General features: G+C 43.1%; 1 protein-coding gene across 1 annotated transcript in view; it reads right to left on the bottom strand.

The window, feature by feature from the left end:
- Positions 1–13,537, bottom strand: part of PAPLN (papilin, proteoglycan like sulfated glycoprotein) — a gene marked incomplete at its 5' end in the record, with an annotated part of 44,666 nt that overhangs the window by 24,514 nt on the left and 6,615 nt on the right. The window contains 7 exons of the mRNA XM_082059176.1: positions 499–671; positions 1,888–1,968; positions 2,750–2,873; positions 3,254–3,384; positions 4,267–4,369; positions 4,658–4,718; positions 6,055–6,170. Coding sequence (XP_081915302.1) covers positions 499–671; positions 1,888–1,968; positions 2,750–2,873; positions 3,254–3,384; positions 4,267–4,369; positions 4,658–4,718; positions 6,055–6,170 — 789 coding nt within the window. The remainder of the gene's footprint in view (positions 1–498; positions 672–1,887; positions 1,969–2,749; positions 2,874–3,253; positions 3,385–4,266; positions 4,370–4,657; positions 4,719–6,054; positions 6,171–13,537) is intronic.

Here is a 13,537-nt window from a genome sequence, read left to right as displayed (position 1 = left end):
AGCATGTCCCCACTATGTCTGAGGGTCCAAGCTGACCTGCTTCCCTCCCATTCACAGAGCACTTCTCTACACGGTATTTTCTCCTTGCCTTCTGTGCTACTATTTACAGCATTATTTTTCAGAGAAGGGTGCATTCATCCCTCTCAGAGACCAGCTGCTCCTATAACAGTAAGTGTCCTTGCCTGGACTGCAGCACACTAGAGCCAGCAATACCCTGGAGCCTCTCCTTGCCCCAACCCCATTTGGTGCTGACTTGACTCTCACTCAAAGTCAGCACCCAAGGGGATGTGCAGGAAGCCAACATCAAGCCTTGCCCTCCTCCTTTCTGGGCAATAGAACCAGAGCCCTCTGAGAGTCCGCTCACTTCTCCGGTCTTCCCCATGTGGTCCCCATCAACACGTTCCCACTGCACAACGTGAAGGCTGATGCACAAATGGAAGGCTGATGCACAAAGCGAGAGAGCAGCACCATCAGTAGGGGGCAGGCGTGGCCGCTTACCTCGATGATGAGGGGTTCTGTGGTGGGGCCCCGGGCATGGAGCAGCTCTGGGGCCAGATCACCCTCGGAGCCACGGTCATAGTGCATAACCGTGCTGGCTACGTGTAGTGCTCGGCTGAAGTCAATTGCCCAATGCCCATTCAGATAGTACTCGCCTCGCACATTCTTGACAGCTGGACAAACCCACACACACCAGAGAAGAAAAAACGGGAAATTAACACACCTATAACCTGACGCATGATTTGTAGGGTGTTGGCAATCCACAGAGCTTTTGGCTCTATCATTTGAACTGCAGCTCCTTTACATCAGTGTTGGAACCCTTTAAGTACAGTGACAATCTAATACGGTAGCATCTACCGACACAGCATAAATTCACACATTGAAAGAGGACCATAAGAACTCCACAGGGATGCTCCTGTTTCAATTCAACACTGTATCGCAGGTGTGGCAAATAAAGGTGATCCTCCAACAATACTGTCCCCCCATAAGGTTGTCTTGCTGGAAGCTGCTCCACATTCAGACAGTGGTTCTTGCAGCTTAGCTGCAGACCAAGCACTTTTTTCCTGCACAACCAAATGCCTCACATTCCTGCACAACCAGAGACAGCATATTCCAGCGCTGTCTCTGCAATCCCCACTGTCAGTCACTGAAGCACAGCCCATGTCAGCCTCGGTCCCACTTGCCATTAAGATATGGGATTCATGCCCCACTGCCTCTACATCACTATCCTGTTCATCAGACATTCTATTCATAAGACAAATAACTTCGTGCTGAATTTGACTTCCTACAAGGGTAAACATCACCAGTCTGATTTGTCCAAAGCATTGGGTGATGGAAGATTCAGAAAGCAGAATATTTGCTTTCTCCACTGGAATTTCCTCAGTCTTAGCCAGAAATCTTGGTGAGGAGATTTCTCCCTCTGTTTTGCCCTCTGCAGCATGACCAGAGTTTGAGGTTGTACAGACAAACACCCAGAAGGTATCTATGGGGAAAAGAAGCCCATCCCAAACTTTTGGATGGCAGGAGTAGTCAATGTTTACGTTCACCAAGCAAACAACAGAACTCATAGCCAAAGTTTGCTGTATCAACTAGACTCCTTGCAGGTTTCGGGCAGGAAGTCTGAATGTTGTTTTGATATTTATATTCCCCTCTCAACAGAAAGATCACCACAGGAGAGAAAAAGAGGTAAACCTGAGGCCCAGGGTTGAACATCACTAACACTTCAAGGATATTCAGCATTCAGATCCTAATTTTCAGATAATTTTTCCCTCTGCTGTATGAAGCCCTCAAAGTAATCATCCCATAACCCAGCATAGCTGAAAAAAAAAAAATTAACACAGTGGCTGGAATCCAAATGGACTGAAACACAGGTTCTGACATGAGACTTACCCAGGAAGTTCCTGCTGGGCATAACCTCCTTAATCTGGACACTTGTGGCTCCCACAGGAATGATGAAGATTTGATTGTAACCTAAAAAAATAAACCAAGAGGGTTATTCAATATCTGTCTGTGGATGCCACACAGTCACTCTTCTGTGCCAAAGATGCTTATGGTTTCATTGGTGCCTGAACAACTGGATGAACTTTATGGTGGTGGTTTGAACCATTTCAGCTGTCACTTTATCTGCATTCTGAATAGCTTCACCCTACAATATCCACAGGTCAGTCCACATGTAAAAAGTTCCAATTATGCTTCAGAAAAGTAAGCACAGGAATCAATACAAAGGGCATTTTTTAGATTTTTAAAATCTTTGGAATTTCAGCAAGCATCATATTGGAACTCAACACAGAGAGATGTGGCCATGAGTTTAATTATTATCTTGAAATTTTTCAAAACGGGCCAAATTCAGAAGATGCAGTCCCATTTTTAGCCTTTGCACTAATCCTGGTGGAGCTATCAAGACACTGGACAAGGAGAAAGTCTTATGAAGGAGACACATGGCTATGTTCATATGCGACACTTACAGCATCTGCTGGAGATTGAGCAGGGAAAGACTCCAGCAGCAGAAGCACTTCAGAAGAGCAGAAGAGACTGAGGAAGTGATTCCCAGGATATGGCCATTTTAATTTCAATACATTTTCTGATGCTAAAGCAGCTAAAGAGCCACATGCCATACAGACATTTCAAGTGAATGTCCAAGCCTGTCTACAACAATCATGTGAGCATGTGTCTCCACCAGCCCTTGTAGCAGCTTGATGTTAGGTTTAACTCTCTCTTTCTCACCTGACCATACTACCTAGATCATCTGTACCTTTGGGGAGGCTGGGCACATCAAAAGTGCCCTTCACACTGTAGCAGGTGCTGCCATCTCCTCCACACTGCAAGCACTTGTCCTCCTTTTTGACAGATTCCAACATGTTATCACAGCCAACGGCCTGTCAGAGCACAGGAGTATTGATATGAATAAACAGTAATGAAAGATGAAGAAAGGGAAAGCGAAAATGAAAGAAGGAGAAAAGAGGAGAAAGGAGAAAGAAAACATGGCCAAATACTGGACTGATCTAATGAGAAGTCTGAATCTAGGAAGTCTGGGAAGTCAGGACAGGGCAAGAGTTGTCAGGAGGAAAGAGTTGGCATCTTCTATTTCACATTCAGAGACAGATGGAGAAATGCTGTCCACATGCTCCTCAGCACCTTGGGAGGTGAATGATCCTCCTTTTCTGATGCTATTATGAAAGGTCAAGCAGAATAAAGGGAAGCAACAGAAAGACTGGCAGACCCAATGGTAAATGAAGGAAACAGCAAGATGACTAACCCGACAAGCTCCCTCTACACAGATGTCTCGCTTGCCAGGTTCACAGGTAGTCCCATCTACCACTGCTTCCTTGTGCCTGTAGTAGAAGTTTTCTCCCTTTGGAATACAGTTTAACTCACACTTATTAGGCGCTGGTTAGGAGAGAAAAAAAACCAACATTATATAATATGGCTAATAGCTTGATAATGCATCAGGAGCCTGGGTTTAGATCACAGGAGCAGAAACAGAGAATGGGATTACATTAAGTGGCAGATACTGAACATATTTCTGTGTCACAAACTGCTGGGGGCTGGAAAAAACCCTGGTAAAGCCTCACTGTATGTAACCATTTCCTCAGGCACCTTGGCTGGCTAGTGGTGGAGGGGGGACGTTGGGCCAGGTAGATACTTGGTTATTCCTTAGTAGGATTGTTCTTATGCTCCCTTGGAGTACAAGGCTTTCTACAATGAGAACAAGTCCTGATACAGAACACAAGGGAGCTGTTATCTTAATGACCAAGAAACAGAACTTTAAATTAATCTTGAAATCCCTCGTAATTTGTTAAACAACTGTAAACGATAACACATCAAAGCTCAGAGCAAGGGCTGCTGGTTCCTACACCTGCCTTCTGAGCTGGTTCTTCAAGAAAGCATGGGCCAATTGTCATATTTTCAGTAGTGCTCATCAGTTATATGTATTTGTTTCTCCTGTACCCTGCTTCTATTTTTTGCCAATACTGAAAAATGCAGCAGAACTTCTGCCTCTCTAATACTTCAAGACCTAGCTGCAACCAATTCCACCTTTCTTGGGCAATATTTCTGAAAGAATGGCTGTTACAAGAGATGTATGCACCCAGTGTCTTTGTGAGAGTAATGGTTTGCTGCTGGCAAAGTTTTTTTCCATGCCACCCGCTGCCCCACCCTCCAGCTAAGGAAGAACCCTATGAGGATACTATAGTCAAAAACATTACAATCACTTCAAAACATACTGTTCATAGTTAGGGATGAAGTGCAACCCTCCATATTTATCATTACCTCCATAATATGGAAGCCACTTGTATTTCTTTCCTTGGAATTCTGTCCCATCGAACTCTGCACATTGCTCTGCCCGGAAATCCCGAGAGCCTTCTGGGCAGCTCTGTTTGGAGGAGAAAATGTTTGTATTGGGCCATTATAAAAAGGAGGAAAAATAAGTGAACAACAAAAAATTGCTTTTTATTTGTTATTGCTCCCATATAAAGTTAGGGACATAAATTCAATATGTTTTTGAAGGGGTGCTGTTGAGGAACCACATTCACCAGTGATGCTAGAGAAACTAACAACGACATATTGCCTCTGAACAATATGATGTCTGTCTTGGGGAAAAAAAGGCAACAGGCAAATAAGGAAAAAAAAAAAAAAAAAGAGCGAAAACAGAGTGCTGTACCTGAACGTTGCATGATCGATAGCTTCGAGTTGGTCCAACGCAACTAGAAGTACCTTCTGTCCTGGAAGACAAGGAACCAACATGAAAGTCTCTGAAGAATATACATGCAAAAAATCACCTCATGGCAGACTTTACAAATCACCTTCACATCAAGCATATCACCCTCACACAGTTTCTTGAAACAGCAAAATAACTAAAATACACTTTTTTCCCACTAAAGCAAGATGGGATCTTCTCGTGCTTTTTTCTGCTATGGTTTACATTCTGTCATGAATGAGACATGCACCATGAATGATTACAGTACAGTTCTTCAGGGTCATGTTTCAACTAAATAATAGAAGCAGAGCTTTTAGTCCTTTGTCCACCAGCCACCAGTCAAGGTGTCCATACCAGAACCAGCTGGAGGGTAGTGGCCAGTTCAGAATAGGTACACACAGCATCTCGCCTGCTGTTTACATGCATATATACTAGGCAAAGTAGTAGGAAGAGCTACACATGCCTATGGAAAGTGTGCAACACCCTCATCCCAGTCAAATTACTCCATTTGAGAATTATGGAGTAACAGTTACGGAGGAAATTGATCTGAAAAGCCAACCAATGTCTAATATCTCAGTATTCCTCAAATGGAGAAACAGGCTTTCAGGGATTCTGGCAGGTGTATACTACAGCAGGCAGCCTTCAAAAAAGACCTTTCTTTATTCTGGGTGGGAAGAAGCAGTGGTCCATAACTGGATTCTTCCATTAAAAATTCCCCTCTCATTTCTGTAAACATAGGATGTTTCAGGATATTATTGAGAGTTTGCCTTGTTTTGTTTTGCTTTTTTGTTTTGTTTTGTTTTATCCACAACAGAATCTCAAAGGTCCATCATTCCCGACAGGTGCAGTCCCAGTCACCATCCTCACTGCATCTTACCCAGCTGCAGATGAGATGGCACAGCACTAATGCTGCTCAAGCCAACTCCACTCTTCCATTTTTTCTAGGGCAATTTACCTTCCTGGGAATCATGAGCCTGAGAAAATCTTGGCACAGTCACCAGCTCTCAGGGGAGGCACCTGCTGCTCTGGACTGTTTTTCATCTCCCCCAGGCCTGCCAGCTAGACCTGGATGAAGGAGCTCCTGCCATCCCAACTGCCTGATTGCACAGCCTCAGATCTCAGAGAGATACCACTGTGCTCTAGAGAAGGAGCCAAAGCAAGGACATGTTGAAGAGAGTGCTATTCAAAACAGCAGTGACGAGACTGAAGCTGAGGATCATCTCAAAGTGGACACAGGTGATTTATTGCCCTGGAATCAAACATCAAGTCTCTTTTGTTCTGGATGTGTATTGGAACATAAGTGCAGGAGTTCAGTAACAGAAAAACACATATAAAGAAAGAAAAAGGAGGTTATTCTTTACCTTTGGGAATAGCAGCGCCGCTGCCGAAAGCTGACTCCACCGCCACAGCTCCGACTGCACTTGCCCCATTCACCCCAGCTCCCCCAGACATCAATCTGCCGTTTCATGCGGTGGCCCTATAGATAAAAACCCCCACAGACATATCAAACAGACATGGCAACACAAGAAAAAAAAAACACAATGAAAATGAAGCAGAGCTCCTATGTGTTCTCCTGGAAAAGAGAATATCTTGCTGGGCTGTGTTGCTAGTATGAAAAGCGTCAGAGAATAATACCTCAGAAACGTCAAGCCTCTAAAGCCATACAGCACATCCATCTTTATAATCTCCCTTAGACTGTTACTGTTTGTCTATTCATAGAATCTCAGCACTTTCAAATATATATCCAAGAGAGGATAACATCTGCATCTCAGCAAGGCAGCAAAGGCAATTAATTACTTCAGGGACTATGAGCACTGTCACTCCATACCAGATCAACAGAGAAACTTAATCCCAAATCCTTTGCTCCAACCCAAACACTTAAGAGAAATAAAGGAAGCAGTAAGGAAACCACTGGAACACACTTTTTACTGCAGCAGAATTCCATACATGGATCTTGCCCCCCAGGCTAACTAACTGTTCCCAATGGTGAGGTCGAGGTCTGGGCCATCATTAGCTACAGCCTTAATTAATTTGGTGTTTAGAAAGTATGAATGGATCCTGACATTAAGAGAAATAAGCATGCTAATATAGACAAAAAATTACAAGTGCAATGGATCGAGCCAAAAAACATTATCTTAGAAGCACATGTAATATCGTATTTTCAGGAAAAAAAGGGCCTCTTGCAGCTGATGGGACCCACATGCAGCAGGACATGGGGCTTTAGAGGGAAGAATAGCAATATCCTGAGAAAAAAAAATGCAAGATGCAGCAGAATTAGTTCCACTTAGGAAAAGAAGGAAAATGCAGGGTTATACAGAGAGTGATGCTGTAAAAAAAAGGGTTTGCTGTGCAGCTGCGCCTATAGGGCCACTTACGTGTATAATATACAACTGAGAAGATAATGCATACATTTGGTCACTTAGACATTTGATATGGTGAAAAGTAGACAGGCAGAGAAACAACAGGTAAAAAATTATTGAGATGTAGTCACGTGGTCTTATTCCCTTCCATACACAGAGCATTGCACCAAATCTGCAGAACCCTGGGTCTGGGTCCCAAACTGTCCTCCAGCTTCACACAGCCCCTTCTGATTTGGATACAGCACCCCACGTTTTCATCCTCTACATTTCCCTGCTCATGCATTGTTTCCATTCCTTCCTCTTGTCCCACTTGCATCCTCATGTGAGCTATGCCCTGATGATCACCCACCTGGTAAGAGCCATCGTAAGGGTTTTCCACTGGAGTGGAGGAACATAGAAATGGAGAATTTCACCATAGCAGGAATCTTAACCCTACTCAGCAAGTACTTTCCACCCAGCCAGATCACATTCTGAGACCTACAGAGAAGGCACAAGGTCCTCACTTTGAAAGCATAATTTTTGCTTCAATTGGCTGATAACTGCTTTTACATAAAACATCCAGGTCTCTGCTAGAAATAGGAGCTATCCTAATAAATTAACCAATGAATCCAACACAGGCAAGATGTATGGGTTAATTCTCCCTTGCCATGTAAACAGTTTTTGTAACTTTCTACACATACTCTCTGCCCGACCATATGTCCCTGAATTAGTGTCTGGTTTCACTCTTTCACCTTCTTTTAAGGAATAATTCCCTGCTGCTGCGAGAGCAACAGTCAGAGATATTAGCTGATCATATTTATGCACTTACTACCAAATTATCCACAACTATCTAACTGCAGAGTCACCCCAGATTGTTTCTGCCTATTACCCATATTGCTCTAAGTGAAACACTTTCTTCTGAACTCATGTTATTTGATTTCCCTTACACAAGTTTTGTGAGATTCTCTCTTAATACCTCTGCAAGCAAAATCCTTCATGACAAGTGTTCTGGTTCAGACTAACTCTGTTTGCCTTTGCCCTGCTCACTCAATGGCACTACCCAGGTTACAGCCACTCCTACATACCTTCTCTCTGCCAAGTCAACATCTCCCTGACCCTTAGCCAAACCCTTCTCCCATTCTTCTGTTCCAGATTATGAGCTCAGTGTTTGCCTTCTGCATTCTGATTTGCCTTTCTGGAGATAATCCCATCAACAGAGTTTTCACTTCCAGCCAGGCATCTTATTTTCCCAAGTTTTTCTTTCAGGCACCTAATTCCTCCCCCTGTAATCCTTCCTCCCTTACTCTCAAAAGAATGAAGCATGCTACTACTTCTTTTTTTTTGCTGTCTTATTCCTCTGTATCAACTGACTGATTTAGGAGGAGTATTAGCTCACCCTGGAAACAAGGGACCTTTCAGTCAGCATAAGGGAGAAAACATGTAGAGAAAAATCCAGAGGAAGAGCATTTGAAAGTCAGATTACTGGAGGGCAATTAGGATAGAAAGCCCTTCCCTGACACACACACCAACCTGATAAATATTCTAATATCCCTCCTACAGAAATGGAATTCTTTATTCCTTCTGTTGAGAGCAAAATCTGCAGGGACTCATTGTTGTAAGGTTTATGCATCTGCAGAGTGCAGGAGCAAAGATTTTCTCAGAAGCGCTCCATTCATGTATACCCTAAAAGAAGTATCAGCCAGAAGAATCCTCCCAAAGCTGTATAGTGTTACAGAAATATTTTAATAGGGGTCGAACTCCAACATTCAGAAATCTGTGCACAGTCCTCATTACTTCAGCAACTACATGTATGTGTATGCAGGCAAATATAAAGCTGCATATTAATAAGAAATCTATTATTACATAATCTTATGATAAGATGTTTTTACATGCTATCAGCTCTTAATAGTTTCTGTTCTTAAAGCCTCTTTCTACTCTCTTCAGACTCTGTTGCCAGCCAGGCTAAATCCCAGTTCCTCCTGGACCCCAGAAATAAAAATCTATGAAATTAATCACTGTTTCTGATTCACTCAACTCCATTCCCCTCTTGCTTCTGTCTAGCATGCATACAATAACACAGATCCTTTGTCTGCAACAGGTATATATTTGTGGTGGTTGCAGTTACCTCTGGGCCACCTGGATAGCAGGGTAAGTCAGGCATGCAGGGGAGAACAATTCCCATTGCACAGGTGCAGTGAGCCCAAACCCTGAGGCACCCCTTCCATGCTCCTGGGGGTCCTGCCCTGCAGGGAAAGATGCCCCTTCTGCCTGGGGAGGTAGCAACAGTCAGTCACTGCTGACAGCCTCATGCACCTGCAACCCACATCATAGCCTGAGCGGGATGGCATGGAACTGTATGATCTGAAAAATTCTGGACGTAGACAAGTGGTGGAAAAATGTCAGACTGTCACCTCATCCTAAGTGTGGTCAGAGTGGAAAAACAGTGACTAAAGTAAATGATCTCACAACCCTATAAAAAGCAATTCTGAGTGAGGCCGGTCGAGCTCTCTGGGGTTGCAAGGGGCTGTGACCTGCATTGCCCTCTGACAGGGACACCTGCCAGAGCTGGTTTCATGAAGAGTCAAGGATTGTCTACTGATGATTTTGCGAGTATCCAAAGGCCTAATTTCACGCTGCTTGATTATCATCTGCTGATTGGGCAAAGATAGATTTCTTGAGACTCAAGGAATTCCTGTTGAGAATGCCAACACATTAAAAGCGAGTAATTCGCTAAATTTACCTACAGGTATACCCCCACATACATTCAACTATCCATAGATTAACATGCACATGAGTGTGAGATTTATAAATTTGTATATATGTGTTTTTATCTATATATCTGTGTGCATGTGTATGTAATCTTATTTGTTTCTTTGTAAGTACATTGTGACCCTTGCCATTTTCAAATCTCTGATCAAGTCTCTGTTTTGATTATAACAAATCACAGGAAATTGTTTTAAATCACTTTATTAATCAGCTGCCAATCAAGTGCCAGTGGAAATCATGTATTAAACTTGTGACCTACCTCAATAAATTTCAAATTGTTGCTAAATCAAGAGTGTTTGAAATAATTTATCTGCAACAATGTTTTAATGTTTCAGAAAAAGCCATAGAAAGCATACAACCATCTTACTTGACTTCTAAAACCTCCAGAAGGGACAGTCGGTTAATGCCGAACTGCTGTATCTAGTTTTATTGCCTGTTAAGACAAGAGAAACACAGAGCTTCTGAGGATATTGATGATGCATGTGGCCCTGGCACCACATGTTCTCGGTGCTCATTGGTAAACAGGCTGCTGTGGTATAAAAGTTGAGAAGGCCAGTGATTTCACTTTTATGAACACTGCATTGCTTTCATCAGTTCCTAGACAGGTGCACTGCTGATGTAATGGCAGCATCTGCTGTTATTAGGCCAACTGTGTCTGATATCACCAGCGAGTAAAAAGACTCTGCCTCTGAGTCACCAGAGCTCCAGACTTTGCCTTTAGAGACGATACCAATACGCATCAGACACACACACAAATCTGGAAAAGGGCTCCAGGTAGCATAATATATATTTATATATAGTATTTATTTTTATAAATGAAACAGGCACTGGAAGGAGAGCTACAAATGGGACTTGACTCCATAAGACAGAAAATGTTGGTAGTATGTAGGAATACTTCAGAAAGGGTCCTTGAAATATTTTTCAGTCAGTCTGATGAGATGGATAGGAAACTATGCATAGGAAGAGGACTGTGCTTCTTATACAGAAACATTGCAGGCATGCAGTGATCCACAAAATTCATATAACCAAACATGGACTAGCAATTCAGCATGAGTAATTTCCTCGTGTCTTGTTGCAATTCAAATGCAACCAAAATACTAGCAAGCTATCAAAGCAAACATCAATTTACCATACAGTCCAAAGTGAGCAGTGAAGGTCTGCAGTCACAGGTCCAAACAACCTAAATCTCAGCCATGTTCTTACCCCTGGTGTTTCCCTCACTCCTTGGACGCCTCTGAGGGCCTAGGAATAATTAACCTGAATTGTTCCATGATTCGTTGTGTTGCTTTTCCAGACTAACAAGTGGCAACAAAACACCATGTTAAACCACTCAAACAGTTGCTGCTCGAAGAACATGGCTGCTGATACCCACGCTATGCCCGAGAGGTTTTCGACAATGGTAGTGCTTGCTTTTAGTTCAGCTGGTCACATAGATTTGGTCCAGTGAGCTGCAACTGAAGAATCTTTTTGGATACGTTAAAGTTGTTACTGTGACATCTTAAGCTGCAGCACGCAGTTACGAGACTCCATTCAGATCTGATAGAAATCTCAGCGCCAACACTGAGAACATGGTGAGAAAACCTAGATATTGGAGGTTGACTACAAGGCCCTACCGAAAATAGATAATGCTGTCTGATGAAATGAGTGATGTGGAGTTGATTCCCCAGATGTCACTGTTATTATATGCAGTGTTTCTGTAGCTTAAATCTATGGCCAAAACCAGAGTCTCTCTAACATTTCTTATTATTTCTGAAATAATACTACATCCTTTTATTTAACTATCTGCTTTCTGGGGTTTACAGTTTCTGAAATAAGGTTAATGTTTATTTTGACACACCCCTGAACTGTAGACTCATGTATGAAAGATGGGTGAAAAACAAATGCTTTGCAGAAGAAAGTTATCACCACAGTCATTTATTCCATAATGGTTTCATTGTCAAAGTCTCAGCAAGTAAGAAGTCTCCAGTGAAAAAATACAGCTTTGCTAATCTTGAATAATAATTGCTTAGAGAAAAGTTAATTAGGGAAGCGTAGAAAAAAAGAAATGGTCAAGGTGCCCCAACGACTGGCTGCTCCCTGTGGGCTGGGGCCAGTAGCAGGACGCTCTCCTGGGGTGGCAGGGCCAGCCAGGGCACAGCCCCAGCCCTGGGCACCTCCAGCCAAAGCCAGGCTGGGACATGGGACCACAGGTAGGCTTGGCCTGTGAGGGCCCAAGGCCACCAGGGCAGGGCTGTGAGTCTTGCTGCAGCATTGCTGGGGCAGGAGCTGACAGTCTTGAGGGGGCTGACATGGGGTTCTGGGCCACGGGCAGGGTGCGGGGAGCCCAGTCAGGGCCAGTAAAGCCTCATAGTGCCTTCAGGGACCTGATGAAAACAACTCACATGGACTATACCCTTAGAACACATGCTTTTCTTGACATGAACCATTTATTTCTCCTTTCTATATCCAGAGGACCTACCCAGTACTACAATGATGACCACCTATAATGTTTCCATATTGCTAAGCCCTGCAAAACATGTGTCATTCAACACACACTTAATTGAAAGGGAGCTGAAAAAAAATCAGTATATCTCACACATTTATAATGTAGATATATGCTACTATTCCAAAAGATGTGTTTTCAAGATAAATCCATCTGCAGCTGGTTATGCTATTAGCTGAAAATGCAACAAAAAAACAAGCAAATAAATCGGAACCACATCAGCAAAGCATTTTTAATAATTCTGTCTTAACCATTGTTCTTGGCTCAGACACAGCAGGCTTGCAAAGAGCTTTGAAGGTGAAGAATGCCAAGTACTATTTTTATGAATAATGAATAGGCAAAGAATTGCATTTGAGCAAAACTAGAAAAACAGGAATGAAAGTGAACAACATGGTGATGGCAGGAAGTGAAATACAAAATGGGACAGAAGAAGAGAGTGTCTTATTAGGACAAACCACTTCACAACGTGAAGGAAAAAAAATCCCAAGGCTTCATTGGTTTTACTGGCTTCTGGTTTATACTCACTTGGTATTTCTCTTTTCATTCTCCTATATCACCCTAGCCATGGCTTGTTAGCACATCCCCTCTAACAAATCCGCTAAAATCCCTCAGTTCCCCTATGTCTTCATCTCCTCAAAACACTTTAGGTTCTCCCTACATCATTTAACCCACTCCCTCATTGTTCCCAATTCTTTCTCGTGTTCCCTGTGTTCTGTGTCACTCTTCTGCCTCTTCTTGGGCTGTCCCATCATATACCTGGCGCTTTCCACCTCCCTGCTTTCCTGCCAGCTGGGCAGGACACGGTGCATCCCTCACCCCTGCAGAACCACATACATGCTGTCTCACTGGACTGTGCTGGCTTGCTGGCTGGTGAGCAGAGTAGATAATAGCTACTTTTCCAAAATGGAAAGCATACCAGAGACTCTGGGTGGCCTGGAACTGACTAGGCTATAAAAAGAGCTCTCTAAATACATACAGCCACTGCAGAGAAGTCAAATTAATTCTTGGAATCCTTGTGGAAGAAATTGTGGACACTCAGAAAACTCCACAAAGAGAGGGATTGTGAGAAAACTTTATGAGCCCAAACTTATTTGGAAATATGGATGAAACACACAGTATGAAGTCAGCAGAAGTCGTTTATCCAAGGGACCTACCAGGAACTCAAGTTGAAATGGATAAACCCTTACATACTAGTAGGCAAGCCTCTCAGCTAAAACCACCTTGGCATTTGATTATTGGAAACTGGAAAATCTGACA

The sequence above is a fragment of the Streptopelia decaocto genome, assembly GCF_964273445.1.
Source record: "Streptopelia decaocto genome assembly, chromosome: 7".
In the NCBI taxonomy this organism is placed as follows: domain Eukaryota; kingdom Metazoa; phylum Chordata; class Aves; order Columbiformes; family Columbidae; genus Streptopelia; species Streptopelia decaocto.
This window is presented reverse-complemented; position numbering and strand designations above follow the sequence as displayed.